Raw genomic sequence first — 16608 nt, forward strand, 5'->3', positions numbered from 1 at the left:
ATTTCATACGTCAATAACTAGTTAAGAGGAAACTTCTAGTTGCTAACTGTCATTAGTTACTTCATAAGTTGAAATCTGGTGTTATGTCAGTTCTAGCCTCTTTTGGCTCGATCAGTTGGAGTCAGGTGACGTTGTAAACTATAGAAATTTGTTGCTAATGCGCTACTTTTTCATTGCCTGAACTAAATTCGAGCCTTACCAAAGCCAGGTTAACATTGGACATATGTACTAACCAACTAAAAGTATAATTTTGTCTGGTGTAATAAATGGAATAAAAAAACATACAGAAGACGGCCAAAAAAAGCTACCATTTCCCTATATGCTAAATGTACGTATCAGAGTGTCTTAAAGAAAGGTAATGCATCTTCAGGCGCTGGTGTGCATAAAATACTGAATAAACAAAAGCAATATTTCAATATGTTGTAAACCAGTGCTTTAGTTTCAGAATGTGATGTTTTTCGTAAAATATGGAAAAGCAATGAGCAAATATAAGAGAGTTAAAAATGTTAAGTCGAAATCGCATTTTTTCACCTCCGCGTCATGATGGGCAATAGGAAAATTAATTAATAAATTCATTCAAATGATATCAAAACAAAGTCAAATTTATTCAGCATTCCTTAAAACAAATTTAAATGGTGACTAAAAGTTTTACACATTTGCCTAAGTGGTTTGTATAATTGTATGACAAGGCAGAAAATGTTTGCCTTGTTTAACCACCATTATTTGTAACATATCGTTTAAAAATCCGTCCTAACTTTTACATAATAACAAAATTAGCATAACATGCATATTCCAAAATTCATAGAGTGCTAGCATTTCAGCGTGCCACCAAAGCATTTCAGGGAGCTAGCATTTGCTCATTTTGCTTTAAATGCAACTACAATTTGACATTGTATAGTTAGAAATCTGGGGTTTCATAATAATTCAAAACTATGGTCGTTTATTCAGTATTGTACACACATTAGCGTGTTGAATTTCGATTAACTTCTTTTTCGACAACCTGAATATAAGCAATTGTTTTATGCTACATAAGTAATTTTCCAGCAGGGGAAACATTGATCTCATCTAGATTACTGCCGACTAAGAGTTTTGTTTATTCAGACGCTACAAATGATCTTTAATATTTGAAGTAGGGATATCCTGCTGATTCAAGTTTTAAAAATGTAAATTTTAGAGATGTGACAGAAATTTCATCAGACTGGCGAGGTTATAAAGCACCTTTCGCATTGTATCAGTTTTATTTAGGCTGTGCATCTTGTTGCCAGTTGATGATTAGAAGAAGCAGTGCTGGATAAAGCGTACGCAATGAAGTCAAGTCTCACTATTTTGTCTGCCGTTCTGCTCTTAATGGTATGTGTAAGTTACAGCAAATGTCCTAAAAGCTAACGGCCTGAGCCACCCAACTAAAGCTTTGAATAAATAAAATAGTTCCATAAACACACAATAATTTAGGCATGCTGTTTTCTATATCATATTATTATTGCAGACGGCAGTTAGCCATCTTGGCTAATAGCTACTGGTCCTGCGGAATAGCTCTGATAGTCTTAATGCATAGATTTTTCGTTAAGGTCCGTTCTTGTAAAAAGGGAGGGATGTACTTTCAACTACTTACAGATTTAGTTTTGCGATATAGTTTTCGACTTAAGTATTTAAAAATGTGTCGAACGGCAGATCGCCTTTATTATCATTAAGTGTTGTCCCGGATTAATAAAATATATGTAGATATGAAGCACTTATTGTCACAAATTTTCTAAATTCTATGTCGTTTTACTGTTTAGGTCATTGCAACAAAGGCTAAAAAAGGTAAAGTGAGATAGTAATAACAGAACTTTTTATAAGAATGGATTTACATTATCAACCGAAATTTCAGTGTTTGCATTGAAATGATTCCAAATGAGTATTTTGCTCTTGTAATTAACATTCTTATTAAGTTGTTTGGTGTTGTGAACGACAGTTACGTTTCTCAATGATCATTGTTCTAAATTTTGGTATTTGCTGAGTCTGCCATTTACGATAATGTAAAATGACTTTTTAACTCATATAACGTTTTTGAAACAATGTGATGCACACAGTTATCATTGGACAGAGGCGTAAGTAGAACGTTATTTGGGGGTGGGGGTAGGGTGCATATTCATATATTCTGTTGTGCCCTTCTGATTTCTTTTGAAAGTGAACTGAATTTCACTGATGTGCTGTGTGTTTCTTTGTCATGCTGATGAGCTCTGACCCAGGTGGAAACAGTCCAAGACTGAAGGATATTTAGGAATTAAATTTAAACGGCTGTACGAGGAGTGACGTTTAATGATTTAGCTTTGTAAATAGAAACCAAAAAATAGTTTTTTCGGGAGTGTAAGGCATTAAATTTTCTAAGTTTTCCCCACCCGGCGCCAACAATGATGGCGCCTCGTGACCTTGTTATCACAACCAGTTTCGCGACTGCGTACAAACACGGGTAGACAGGCCATATTACTAGCAATTTCTCTTCTTCAAACAGCTCATTTAGTTGTTCGTTATTATCGCCAATTGAATTAGCCGCCATATTTATTATACTATAGTCGAAGGCATATGGTCGAAGGCTTTGTGTCTTCACGTAGAAAAATTACATATTTTCATTGGTTGTCTTTTGCTGGTAGCTGAGCATCTACTCACGAGTATCGCATACGTTGAGTTATGTCTCGCGAGGCAAAAAAAATCAAACACGATATATATTTTCCTCACGCGGACACGCAACTGAGGTATTATTCTTATCGAAATTTAGCCGCACACGTGGTAACGTGCTGTGCTACGTGCCTCGCAAGGCTGGTAGCTTAGCTGTAACCTCTCGTGTAAGGCAGCTTTTAGCGCCTGTTCATATGGAGCCGAGTTACCCTGTTAGACGAATAACTCGGCTGCCCGCGACGAAACAGCGCGCATTGTTTATACGACACCGAGAAACTCGGCATACAGTCCGATACGTTTTATCACATAAAGTCCACAATTCGAAGTATAGTTCAATCGCAAACTCTTAAAAAATGCAAAAATAATAAAATGAATTGAGAGAAGTTTCGAAAGGCGTATTTTATGTTTTGTTCATGCATTTTCGCTATCATATTTTAGTTTACAGGCTATTTGTAGGATAGAAGCTTACGTGATTGGTACCTATATTCTACTCGCCTAACTAAGTTTCCCGTTCAAACGTGTTTACATGGTAAACCGAGTAATTTGAATTGCCGAGATCTCGGCACAGTTTCCCAATAACTTTGGCAAGGCGAGTTAATCGGATGTCTCATTCAAAAAGTTAAGAGAGTTAATAATAGCATTTATAGAACAAGTTCATTAACCTATTTTGAATTTTGGTTAAATTATTGTGCATAATCATGGCAGTGAATTCATAAATTATATGGGCTGGTTTCGTTTTCTCTGAGATAGCCTGTAGCCTTACTTTAATTGAACAACCATTAAGCATTCCGTTTGTGAGTATTTTCATTAGATGTCATAAATATTTACATGAAATGTTAAGACTTTTGTTGATTGATTGATTAATACTTTTTCTGATAATATATTATATGTATATGAGGTGTTGATATACAATTAGCTGAAATAAATTCGATAATCTTTGTTCGTATTAACTTTTACGAATGCGACAGAGGATTAATATTTCGGGCATGCACGAGATAATCGCAATGAGACAAAATGAAAAAGTTCGTATTAAAATTTATATATTACTCATTCTTATCTTAATCTAATCTTAATCATGAATTGCAGCAAAGGTCTGTGTTAACGCCAACTGGTGGAAGTCATTTGACAAAAAAGGATGGTCAAAATGTTCCACCAGTAAACAGTTCATCACTGGATTCTATCGTAGCAAGTTATATACTTTCCTATATGATGGAATTTACAAACTTGAAGAAGCAAAGTGCTGTTTGTCTAGTCTTGGATACAGAGGTCAAAAGAGCATTTGTGTCAACGCTAACTGGTGGAAAACTTTAGACAAGTTAGTATGATTTAGATTTAATTAACTTTGAGTACTTATTCTATACCTTAAAATGTGTTCGAACTTTTTCCTCATTTTATGTTTTCTCGTGAACGGAAGTCGCCAAGTCATCAATTATTTTCATTTCTAAGCTCTAAATGTGTATTCGTCATAACATAAATTTACCAAGCATCAAAATTGGTGGCCAAGTTTGCATAGGAAGTGCCAAAAGTTACATCTTCGCAACTCATAGGGAGAAATTATTTTAAAATTAAATTATTTTGCAAGATGGTTAAATTCGATTAAAATCTTCAAATTATAATGGTATAGATACCCTGTCAATCACAGCGTTATTTGATAATTCTTGAAGTGCAAATACTTGAACTTGTCTAAGAGAAATTATATTTAGTTTTGAATAGTTTATATTTTTGTTAACTGAAACAGTAACATTGAATCATTTACTTACTTAACTACATAATAGATAATAATGTCTTGTGTGTCGTTATTTCATCAAACTTAAGAAAAATTTCTGCGTCTTGTACACACAATGTGAGTTAATCATAAAACTCAGTAACCTTTGCAGTTAGTTTTAACTAAACATAAAAATTTTTTTTAGAAAAAGCACTTGGAGTGTTTGCCCTAAAGGATATTTTCTAAATGGTCTTTATCGCTCAAAGGGAATTCATTTACACAATATTGAGGAAGGAAAATGTTGCAAACCAATACGCCATCCCAAAAGGTATGGTGGTTGCTACAATGAATATATCAGACATGCGTTTGACAGGAAAGGATGGGCAACGTGTAAAAAGGCTGGTTACTACGTCACTGGGTTATACAGAGATCATAAAAGCGACTGGCTTCACAACATTGACTACTTCAAATGCTGCAAAATGGCCCCAGGTAAAATATTAAATTTATTGGTTTGAAAATTACAATACATGAACACATTAAACAGAACTATTCCAAAATAGAGAACAAATTTAATTCTACGGAATTGAGTACCATATAGAAACAGATAAGTTTGAAAATTTGTAATCCAGGCATTGAATACATAAAAGATAACAGTTTCTCCGGATTTTCATTGATTTTTTATTGAGCTTTCGACTCGTTGCTTCGAGCCTTCATCAGAATGAAAAATATTTATTTACACGTGCTTTTAGCTTGGAGACGTCTAGAGCGTCTAATTAGATGAGTGGGTGGATTAATGTGATTGGATGGGGTGAAATGCGTTGCCATGGGTTTTGGTGTGTTGTTAATATGATTGGTGTTAATAATATTAGAGTGTAGTGTTTTAATTTTGGTGTTGTTTGTAGTTTTTTTGTCCTTTTTCTTTAGTTGTGAGTATATGATGGGTATGTCGATTTGTCTGTTTTTTGTGTTCTGTGAGTCTTGTTTCAATTTTCTTAGATGTTTGTCCTATGTATTGTTTTGAACAGTCTTTACATGGTATCATGTAGATCGCGTCAGTTGTATCATGAATTGTTGTTTTGTCTTTATGTTTGGTGAAACATGATTTGAGTTTTTGTGTAGGTTTGTGGGCGACGTTAATATTAAACGGTCGAAGAAGGCTGGCAGTCATTTGTGATGTTCCGTTTATGTATGGTAATGTGACGATTTTTACTGTTTCGTCCGGTTTTTTGTTGCTTTTGTCGGTTTGTGTTTTGTTTTGTATTTTGTATATAGTTTTGTTTATGAAGTTTCTAGGGTAGTTGTTTTTAATAAATGTGGAGTATAAGTAGTTGCGTTCTGTTTTTTTGGCTTCTTTCGTGTTACAATGAGTGTTTATCCTGTTGAAAAGTGTTCGAATGCAGCTTATTTTGTGTTGTGTTGGATGATTGCTGTTGAAATCGAGTATTTGGTCTGTGTGGGTGGTTTTGCGGTGTACTTGTGTGTTTAGTGTACCGTCATCTGTTCTGGTTAGTAGGATGTCGAGGAAGGTAAGTCGTTCGTCGTGCTCTTCGTCTTTAGTAAAGGTAATGTTCTTTGTGGTATTGTTTATGGTGTGTAGAATTTGTTCAGTTTTGTCTTTCTTGACTATGGCAAAGATGTTGTCGACATATCTTTCCATAGTCTGATGTTTGTGTTGTTTGTGACTGATTGTGTTTCGAGGTGTTGCATGACAGCTTCTGCGAGGAAGGTGGATAGTGGTGATCCCATTGGTGTGCCTGAAATTGGTCTGTAGTATGTGTTTTGGAAGGTGAATTCAGTGGAGAGGCAAAGGTTGAGTAAGTCTAGGATGTCATTTTTGTCTAGTTGTGTTGTAGCTTGCCAAGTTTTGTCGTTTGTGAGTAGTTCGTTTGTAATTTGTTTGGCGATGTCTAGTGGTATGGATGTGAAGAGTGATGTCACGTCGTAGGATATCATGATTTCGTCTGGTCGTAGTTTAATGTTTTCAATACTGGCGAGGAAAGTGGTGGCATTTCTGATGGTGTGAGGTGAATTTTTCACTAATGGATACAGAATGTTATAAAGATATTTTGAAAGTTCATACGTAGGTGATCCTGGAAGCGATACGATAGGTCGAAGTGGGTTGTTTTCTTTGTGGATTTTTGGTAGTCCGTAGAATTTGGCGGTGGATGCGTCATTGGGTCGGATTCTTCTGTAGTCGTTTTCGTTTAGTTTCTTTTTGTCTTTTAGTTGTTTCAGTTTCTGGTTGATGCGGTTGGTGGTCGTTTTGCTGGGGTCTGTGCGGAGAAGTTTGTAGGTGTTGGTGTCTTGTAGGAGGGTTTTGGCTTTGTCAATGTATTCTGATCTGTCCATGATAACTGTTTTGCGTCCTTTGTCAGCTCGTAATATGATTATTTGGTCGTCGTTTTGTAGGTTTTTAATTGCTCGTAGTTCTTCGTAGTTTAGGGTGACAGGTGGTTTGTGGCAGAGGTTATTTGTGATTTTGTGACGAATGTCTTATTTCGTTTGGTCTGTTAAGTTGGTGTACTTTAAAGAGGATTCCAGGTCGGCAACGTAGTCAAGTTTGTTCGCGTCTTTAAAGTTGTAATTTAATCCTTTGTTTAAAATTTTAGTTTGCTGTTCGGTTAGTGGTTTGTTCGAGATGTTTGTGACAAATTCGTTTGTGTTGGGATGGAGTTTTTTGTAAGATCTGGATTCTTGTAATTTTCGATGAAGTTCGTGGTGTCGTTTTGTTCTATATGCGGATGTTGCTTTTTTAATGGCTTCATTAATGGATTTGGTGTCTGATTGTGTCGTGTATGTTGTTACGGTTTCTCGATGTTCTTGTAGTTTATGACAGTAGATTCGTAAGCGGTTGTGGCATCTGATATGAGGACGTTTAACATACGGCGGCCGTTTGATTGTGCAATTTGTTGAGCGTGAGTTGTTTTTAATGGTGGTCGATAGTTGATGCTGTTCGGTAGGATTCGTTGTTGTTTGCAGTTGTGTAGGAAGTGAAGCTGCTCCAATGTTGATGACTCTTTACGTGCGAATAATTCCATTTTTCTTGTTCTTCTGAGAATATCTATCCCATATGTCGATTTTATAAGAACAGATAGAATATGTTCAAAATCATTTGCAAGATTTATGATGTATTTCTTTTTACTTAGTTTTCAACCCATGTGCCAAGAAACCTTGCAAGAATGGTGGTCTTTGTTTAAAAAAAATAAAATCGTACCAGTGTTTATGTAAACCTGGCTACCAAGGAAAAAGTTGTGGAAGTAAGTATGATTTGTAAATGATATTTCCTTGTCCCTTGTTTTTAATCATTTGTGCAGTTAAACTATAACAAAATTATTGATGGGAAACTATAACTTACACTCTTAATTTTTGAACTATTTCTGCTCTAGCTACCGTAAATTAATTTTGAATTTTGTAATGCGTTTAGAATTTCCTTTAATGTCGCAATATCTCCAAAATCACAAGAGACAAGCAGGAAGTGGTTTATAAATGAAGCTTTAATTAATTCTTAAAAACATTTCCACGTGAGATTAGTCTTGATTAGAGGGGACCTAAGGCTATTTGCCCGAAAAATTTACTCAATAAACGAAAAACTTACCCCAAAACACAACTCTTTTCCCAGGCCTTATGCAAAACTATCTTATAAAATCATTACTAAACTTTATGGACAACAATTAAACGCTTTTCAAATTCAATTAACTCAAACCATGTTTTTAATTTTAGTCTACAATGCTTGTCACTCAAAACCTTGTATTAACGGTGGTGTATGCAAAAGGAATGGAAAGTTGTACAGCTGCAAATGTAAACCTGGTTACTTTGGAAAGAATTGTCAATGTAAGCATGAGTTAGTGTATTCAATTGCAGTGACTTTAATGATCGAACATTTTTTTAATGACATTTTATAACAACTCTACGGTTCTTATGAATACTAATTATAGATAATGAGGTCTTACATATTGGGTTCCTTTATTTGAAAATGTTGAGCAAAACCATTTGGCCAATCAATAATGTTTTTTAAAATACAATTAATAAACTATCACTTGTTTTACTTTTAGTCTATAATGCTTGTCACTCAAAACCTTGTATTAACGGTGGTGTATGCAAAAGGAATGGAAAGTTGTACAGCTGCAAATGTAAACCTGGTTACTTTGGAAAGAACTGTCAATGTAAGCATGAGTTAGTGTATTCAATTGCAGTGACTTTAATGATAGAACATTTTTTTAACGACATTTTATAACAACTCTATGGTTCTCTTACAAATACTAATTATAGATAATGAGATCTTACATATTGGGTTCCTTTATTTGAAAATGTTGAGCAAAACCATTTGGGCAATTAATAATGTTTTTTAAAATACAATTAATATACTATCACTTGCTTTACTTTTAGTCTACAATGCTTGTCACACAAAACCTTGTATTAACGGTGGTAAATGTCAAAGCAAAGGAAAGTTGTACAATTGCAAATGTAGACCTGGTTACTTTGGAAAGAACTGTCAATGTAAGCATGAGTTAGTGTTTTCAACTCTTCTAATCTTAATGATAAAACAATTTCAATAAGACTATATAACAACTGTAGTTCCTGCGCTTACTAACTATATGTAATATGGTTTTGCATATTGGGCTCGTTCATTTGATGATATTTAACAAACCACTTAGCAAACCATCATAAACGTTTTTTAAATACAATTAACTATAACTTGTTTTACTTTTAGTCTACAATGCTTGTCACTCAAACCCTTGTGTTAACGGTGGTAAATGTCAAAAGAAAGGGAAGTTGTACAATTGCAAATGTAAACGTGGTTACTTTGGAAAGAACTGTCAATGTAAGCATGAGTTAGTGTATTCAATTCTACTAATCTTAATGATAAAACAGTTTCAATAAGACTGTATAACAACTGTAGTTCCTGCGCTTACTAACTATATGTAATATGATTTTGCATATTGGGCTCGTTCATTTGATGATATTTAACAAACCACTTAGCAAACCATCATAAGAGTTTTTTAAACTACAATTAACTATAACTTGTTTTACTTTTAGTCTACAATGCTTGTCACTCAAATCCTTGTATTAACGGTGGTGTATGTCAAAGGAAAGGAAAGTTGTACAGCTGCAATTGTAAACCTGGTTACTTTGGAAAGAACTGTCAATGTAAGCATGAGTTAGTGTATTCAATTGCAGTGACTTTAATAATAGAACATTTTTTAATGACATTTTATAACAACGCTACGGTTCTCTTACAATACTAATTATAGATAATGGGTTCTTACATATTGGGTTCTTTTATTTGAAAATGTTGAGCAAAACCATTTGGGCAATCAATAACATTTTTTAAATTAAATTAATAAACTATCGCTTGTTTAACTTTTAGTCTACAATGCTTGTCACACAAAACCTTGTATTAACGGTGGTAAATGTCAAAGAAATGGGAAGTTGTACAATTGCAAATGTAAACCTGGTTACTTTGGAAAGAACTGTCAATGTAAGCATGAGTTAGTGTATTCAACTCTACTAATCGTAATGACAGGACAGTGTTTCAATAACACATTACAACAACACTACGGAATTCTTACGCATACTAATTATGGGCAATCATTAATGTTTTTGATGATACATTTAATAGAATATCTCTTGTTTTACTTTTAGTCTACAATGCTTGTCATAAAAAACCTTGTATTAACGGTGGTGTATGTCAAAGGAAAGGAAAGTTGTACAATTGCAAATGTAAATTTGGTTACTTTGGAAACAAGTGTCAATGTAAGCTCGAATATTTTTTTAAACACAAGAAAATGGGTATACTTGCAAACATAAAACAAATTGAAACAACTTATTGAGTATAATTTTTAGTTTCTAACTTTATGACATGAGCAACAACACAAGAAAAACGTTAGCATCACAAATTTTAGTAAAACTATAATAATCTAAAATTGATAAATAGCGCTGTGGTACAGGGAAGTGATAAATGAGCAAATTAAATCTCTTAAAGTAGTGTTTAAAAGATTCAGCTGAACTTCTCATTTGCTCCAATCAACCTCTGCCCATTAAATTGCATATAAGAGCACGTTGCTTGTGTGTTACCATTATCTCAAGAATTAGTTAAACTGCTTTGTTTAAAACTCTTTTGTAGCTACTTTAGAAAGCTAGATGTGAATGAATTTTTTGATCTCTAGAAATGTAATGTAAATGCATAATTTTTTGAATTCTTGCCATTTTTATTGGAATAGTCTAGATGTTAAAAAAATAGAAGCCCAGAAAAGATGAGCATATAATAAGTCTCCTAAAATTGATTAAACTTGCAACAGCTCATTCTTGCGTTTAAACAGCAAAATTTCAAAAAGGCAGTGAATGATGTGACTGGATTATGTCAAATTAATATTGTTACTGTTACCATTACATCTATAGATACGTTTATACCGAGACGTTGCGTTAATGACAACTGGTGGAAATCATTTGACAAAAAAGGATGGTCAAAATGTGACAATACAAGACAATTTATTACTGGATTTTACCGAAACAAGTTAAAAAAATTCAATAATGATGGAATTTATAAGCTTGAAGAAGCGAAATGCTGCACTTCCAGTTCAATATACGCAGGGCAACGAAGTACATGCAAAAATGCTAACTGGTGGAAATCACTTGACAAGTAAGTAATCTCTCTTCGGTTAACTTATGAAATGGTAAAAAAGTCACAAGTTCTTACAATTGGCATTACTAATTTAGAACGCTGCAATGCAGCCATATGATCTTTAATTTTTAAAGAATAGGTAATAGGATAACATGAAAAGCATCTCATGTGAAAGATTTTTTCATCCAAAAATTAACTTAGTTTTGCCATGAATAAAACAATGCTTATTATTAACTTATCTTGTGGTTCTTAATATTTTTTTCCATATTATACACATTATGAATAATAAGAACAAATTATTTTTCAGGGCCAGTACCTGGAGTTGTTGTCCAAAAGGATATTTCCTAAATGGTCTCTATCGCACCAAAGGCCAAAGATTACACAATATTGAGGAAGGAAAATGTTGCAAGCCTGTCAATCATCCAAACAAGTATGCTCACTGTTACAATGAATACATCAGATATGAGTTTGACAAGAAAGGATGGACCACATGTAAAAAAGCTGGATATTACGTCACTGGGTTGTACAAAGATCATAATGGTGACTGGCTTCACAACATAGACTACTTCAGATGCTGTAAAATGTGGACTGGTAAGTATCTGGAATGTTGAAATATAAATTATGTTTTTTTATGTGAGTTTGCTTCAGTTTAACAACTATCCTCTAAGTAGAGGATATACAAAATAAGGAAAACTATCCAATAAAGAATAAGACAATTTCTATGTGTGTTATCAACCAATGAGCTAATGATTTTACTTTTTTAGGATAGGCATGGCGACCAGCAGTCCTTTACATGACTTTTAAAGAAGATGGAAAGATTAAATTGATTCTTCAAACTAATTTTTAAATGTAATTGTTTTGTTTTACATTTAATAAAATCTTGCATTAAAAATTATTACTTTGTGGTTTTGTCTAAAATAGAGAAATAAGCCCTGTTTGAGGAGCAAAAGTAAGCACATTTCTTACAGTCATGAAATTTTTCATCAAAGGATAATGACTCGTGTGTGATGTAATGATACAGATTTGGCTAAACATATCTGCCTTCGGCATACTAGTGAGAAATTGTCTTTAAGTTAATGTTTCTTATTTTATGGCTACAAAAACGTTTTTCTTGCATGTACTATTCAATTAAATGTTATAAGACAAGAAAGAACCAAGAAGAAAGGCAGCAATTTAAATGTAAAGCAGAATGTGCTTATGTTTATATTGTAGCTTTTGATGTAGAATGTTAATTTTTATTTAAAATTAACCACTGATTTCGGACTTTGTGTGCATTATATACACACGTCTTTATTCTTTGCTGTAAGTGTACTATTCGGTTTGTTTAATTGATAACACGTTACAGTTTTGCTGTCCACCATTGAGGAGGGGGGGTGGGGGTATAGAACTAACATGGCCGACTGTGATATTGCCTGGGTTACTTTTTCAATGGTTTTCTTTAATAATTGTTCGTAGTGAGGATTGCAAACCTTGTGTTGACCATTGGGCACTAGCATGTTTTGTGAGAAAAGTATTGCCAAGTTTTCCTACTTATGTATCGCATAATTTCCCAGTGGTAAAACTTGGACACTTTGTATGTATTTTTCACAACGTACTTGCCCATATCAGCAAACTTAATACTCATTAAAGCTTCATGGACTTAAAATAACTTAAGATACTAAAACATTAAAACTTGGACACTATAATCCTGCGCTTTTTATAAACTTGGCCTGTGAAAAGAAAGGATATTGCTTAAAATAATATTTTGTGTCATTGTATCTATTGAAAGTGGAAGCTTGCACGCAAGTAATAGCTACCAAATATTTCTTGCACAAGATCTAATTTAAAAGAGTACTATTTTTGGTGTTGTAATATTCAAAATTCCCAATAAAATATGTCATTGTATTATAAACTTCATTTAACTTGTAACAATCAAATATTATCTTGGTCAATGTAGTCCCAATTTATTCTATCAAATTAATCTGCTCTCCCATGACCATAGTTACGTGAAATAACTCCATTGCATATTGCAAGTACAAAATAATAGAAAATTATAGTCATAAATTAACAACTGATGGTGACTACTTTCATAAAGAAACTGTGTAAAAAGTTGGGAACAGCTCATTCAAACCACTTTGCTATAAAAACACATTAGTCACCCTAGCCCAACTAAAATCAGCTTCCCCTCTCTCCAAATCCTAACTACACAAGATGATGTTGCCCAATGGTTTTGCGAGTTTCTCAGTCTTTACTATCATCATATTAATCTTGCAAAAAACCATTTAACAAAAACATTAAATATCTATATAGAAGCAAAGCATTAGAAGATCACACTGTTTATTACTGGGTATTTAATAGATGTTATTAATAATGTAAAACGTGGATGCATGACATCCACATTGAACAAAGACACCAATCTGTTTATGTATAATATGCCAAAAATAGTAAATCCATATTATAATGTTTTTATCATTATTAAAAACTAAAGTTCATTCCATGTTGGAGATAGGTCCTACAAGAGTATGACCAAGTGAATTTGGTGATAAAACTTGTTGAACAATGGCGCTCTTCAGTCTTAGTGTCACAAGAACTGCCTACATAAGCATACTAACTGTAGCTATGGTTCTTTTTTTTCTACATTTACAGAAGTTTTATGTCAGCATTAGCCATATATTATTTAGCAAAAGTTTCTTAACCCAAAAAAACCATAGATCTTCTTTGTCTAACCTCACTCACAATGCAAATTGCCACTGGCACATTAAAGCCAGGCTCAGCATATTTTACAAAAGGAAAGGTTCTTTTTCTCAGTCCTTATAGTTTCAATGGTTTAAATCCAAGTAATAACGTTAGATTTTGTGACGTAGAAGTGACGTAGTGCAAAAACTCTATAGACAACTTGTTATTACGTCACTTAGTAATCACGCACATGAAACCATTGCTATATGGTCACCTCGCGGAAAAAAAATTACTGCTGTTTTTAGTTACGTTTCTAAGTCAAGAAGTACGACTGAAGGTCCTTTTTTTAGGAATCTTGACAAGGGCCGTCAGAAAATTTCTAGATCAGAAAGTCGTGGTCAATCTACGTTAGACAATTCTATACTTGATAGGTAAATCGATTTCCACCTATTGTTCTAAAAGCCACAAGACCTTCTCAAACCAAACCCCGTCCAACTGAAAAAGCAACGAAATGCTGGAGTCAGGAAACGCTTCAAACCAAGCAAATTGATTTCTCAAGTAAACTCTCAATTCAATTGCAATATTTTCATCTGCGTGACAACTAAGTGACAAAGAAATGCAAGATGTCCTTTGATAATTCCATGGAAATATGTTCTCAAATAAATAGCTAAACGACCGTTGCAACATAAGTTGCTTGGCTAAGATAATTGAGGTTTTAATGACTTTAAGTTCAAGAGAGTGGGGCGGGTGGCTAAATGGTTAATTACGTGAGTTAAGCCAGACGGCGCGGGTTCAATCCCGGCTCGTGGCACATTTGGCAATGCGTCTGTAAACCTAGCCCGGGTTGACCAAAGCCATGTGAGGGAAATTTGGTCAACCCGGGCTAGGTTTACAGAGCCATGGACAAGTTACAGGCAAGTTACAGGTGTTACAGGGACAGGTAGCAAGTCTTCACGTGCCGTCCCTGATTTCGACTGATTGCTACAACACGCGTAACAAAAACGCGAAAAGATATGATGATGATGATGAGTTCAAGAGAAAGCAGCCAAAAATTTGGTCATAAACAACAGATTTATTGTCTTAGTTTTTGAGGAGATGTTTTTGGTATACGATGCTGTTTTTGTTTTGCAGTTAAATTACGCTGCGCAAACAGGAAGGCAAATAGTTTCTGTTATAAGAAGAATTCTTATAAAGAAAAAGACAATTTTGTTAACAAAAAATTCAGATCGTATTTAGATCCATGTCTCCTGAAAAAAAACAGATAGTTGAGCACTGGAGTGTCGAACAAAATCTAATGCAATGAAACAATCAAAATTTATGTAGCTTCTTCAGATCAACAAACTAGTAAAAATTTGAAATAATGCATTATCATTGTGCATATGGCACAAAATCATTGTCCTTAAACTGCCTATGAAGCGAAAATCTTGCATTTTGAATTATGTTTGAAATGACTAGAACTTTTGAAATGACAGTTTACTTTCTAAAATAGTTAATGCATTCCTCTTTATTATATTGACTTTGACATTTTTGTTATTTCTAATATAAATCACACAAAGCAAAAACCTCACTATTTTAAAAAATTAAAATTGATATGCATAAACTGATTTAGAATGTCCATTGTCATTTTAAAGGATCTTTTCAATAGAAGTATTGCTCAGATAGCACAATTTTCGTTTCATTGGCACTTCAACAGATGATCTCCAAACACTGCAAGAGATTCTCTTTTTAGCATTAATATTTTCCTGTTTAGTTTTGGGTTGATTGAAGTTCTTGCAACATATTTGCATTTAATTTTGTCAAAATTTTAAAAATAAACAATTTTGGTTTGTATTAAGGAGGTTATCACTTTACCTAGCAATAAATAGTGTTGATAAAACATAAGACGATTTGATGCACAACAAAGAATAAACCAAGAAAGTTACGTATCTTCAAAAACAAAAAAATCACTGAATTCGCTTGAAGAAGTTAGCTGTTAAATAAGTTTGATATGCACTTTTTATATTGTTAATATAATGGGATTGCAACTTATATCAACTCGAAATTCTTTATGTATTGTTCCAATAAAAAGGTAGAGATATTTTAGAATGACAGCTCTAGTTTGTACATGTCAGTTTTTATTTCACAGGTGAACCTTTCTTGCCCGTTATTAGTGTTGCTTTTTTTTACTTTTACTAGAAGCTTCTTCAAGATGATGTTATTATTTTTATTGCACTCAGTTACCCAGTCCTTGTGATGCATGATATAAAAATTTTGAGCAAAAATGTTAAGAAACTTGAAAATCTTTTATGACTTCTAAATATGTTTCAGTATCACAATCCAAAAGAATGGACTGATGAACTATTTTAACTGTCTAAAAATTGAAATGTTTTTAAATCTCGAAACATATGAGACTATTTGTTGTTTTATTACTTTATGGGATTTTTTGTGAATTTAAGAGGTTCCAAAGTTAACAGTTGTATTTTTAGCGACATTCCCGCTTTAAGATCATTTTATTTTATTCACTTTTCTTTGTACTGTGGAAAAAATAAAAGTGCGTGAACTTCATAGTTATATGTGAAATTAGGGCCACTAAAATAATGGTAAAGGTGAGATCTAAAAGACAATAGTTTTCATTTTGAAATTCGACATAACTTTTTTATGGTTTGTTTGTATATTAAAGTATGTACTTTGAACTTCTTTGAAGTGCTTATTTCTTAATCTGCCTATGCCTCTCTTATTGAAATTCAAGACGTTCAAGGGCGAACCCTATATACAATACAATTTTCTGTTGGATACGGCACTGTCTACATCAACATTTTCTGATGCTATACATATTCCGTACTCTGTTCATTAAAAATTGGCTTAGAAAACGATTTTTGTTGCCCCCACTCGCACACTAAATTCTTTTTACATATTTCTGTAGATTTTTATATGCTGAATCCGAATCCATTTGCTGTCACTGGCACAAACCCGCAGTTTTTTGTATTTG

At 33.5% G+C, this 16608-nt stretch overlaps 1 protein-coding gene across 1 annotated transcript in view; it reads left to right on the plus strand.

The window, feature by feature from the left end:
• Positions 1-1180: 1180 nt before the first annotated feature.
• The window catches only part of LOC124457201 (neurogenic locus notch homolog protein 1-like), a 136318-nt gene continuing 120890 nt past the window's right edge, over positions 1181-16608 (plus strand). The window contains exons 1-11 of the mRNA XM_047007482.1: positions 1181-1350; positions 1779-1803; positions 3745-3973; positions 4569-4852; positions 7510-7620; positions 8084-8194; positions 8416-8526; positions 8750-8860; positions 9075-9185; positions 9401-9511; positions 9732-9842. Of these exons, the coding sequence (XP_046863438.1) occupies positions 1306-1350; positions 1779-1803; positions 3745-3973; positions 4569-4852; positions 7510-7620; positions 8084-8194; positions 8416-8526; positions 8750-8860; positions 9075-9185; positions 9401-9511; positions 9732-9842 (1360 nt within the window). The 5' untranslated portion in view covers positions 1181-1305. The remainder of the gene's footprint in view (positions 1351-1778; positions 1804-3744; positions 3974-4568; positions 4853-7509; positions 7621-8083; positions 8195-8415; positions 8527-8749; positions 8861-9074; positions 9186-9400; positions 9512-9731; positions 9843-16608) is intronic.

The sequence above is a fragment of the Xenia sp. Carnegie-2017 genome, unplaced genomic scaffold, assembly GCF_021976095.1.
Source record: "Xenia sp. Carnegie-2017 unplaced genomic scaffold, XeniaSp_v1 HiC_scaffold_6, whole genome shotgun sequence".
Taxonomy (NCBI): domain Eukaryota; kingdom Metazoa; phylum Cnidaria; class Anthozoa; order Malacalcyonacea; family Xeniidae; genus Xenia; species Xenia sp. Carnegie-2017.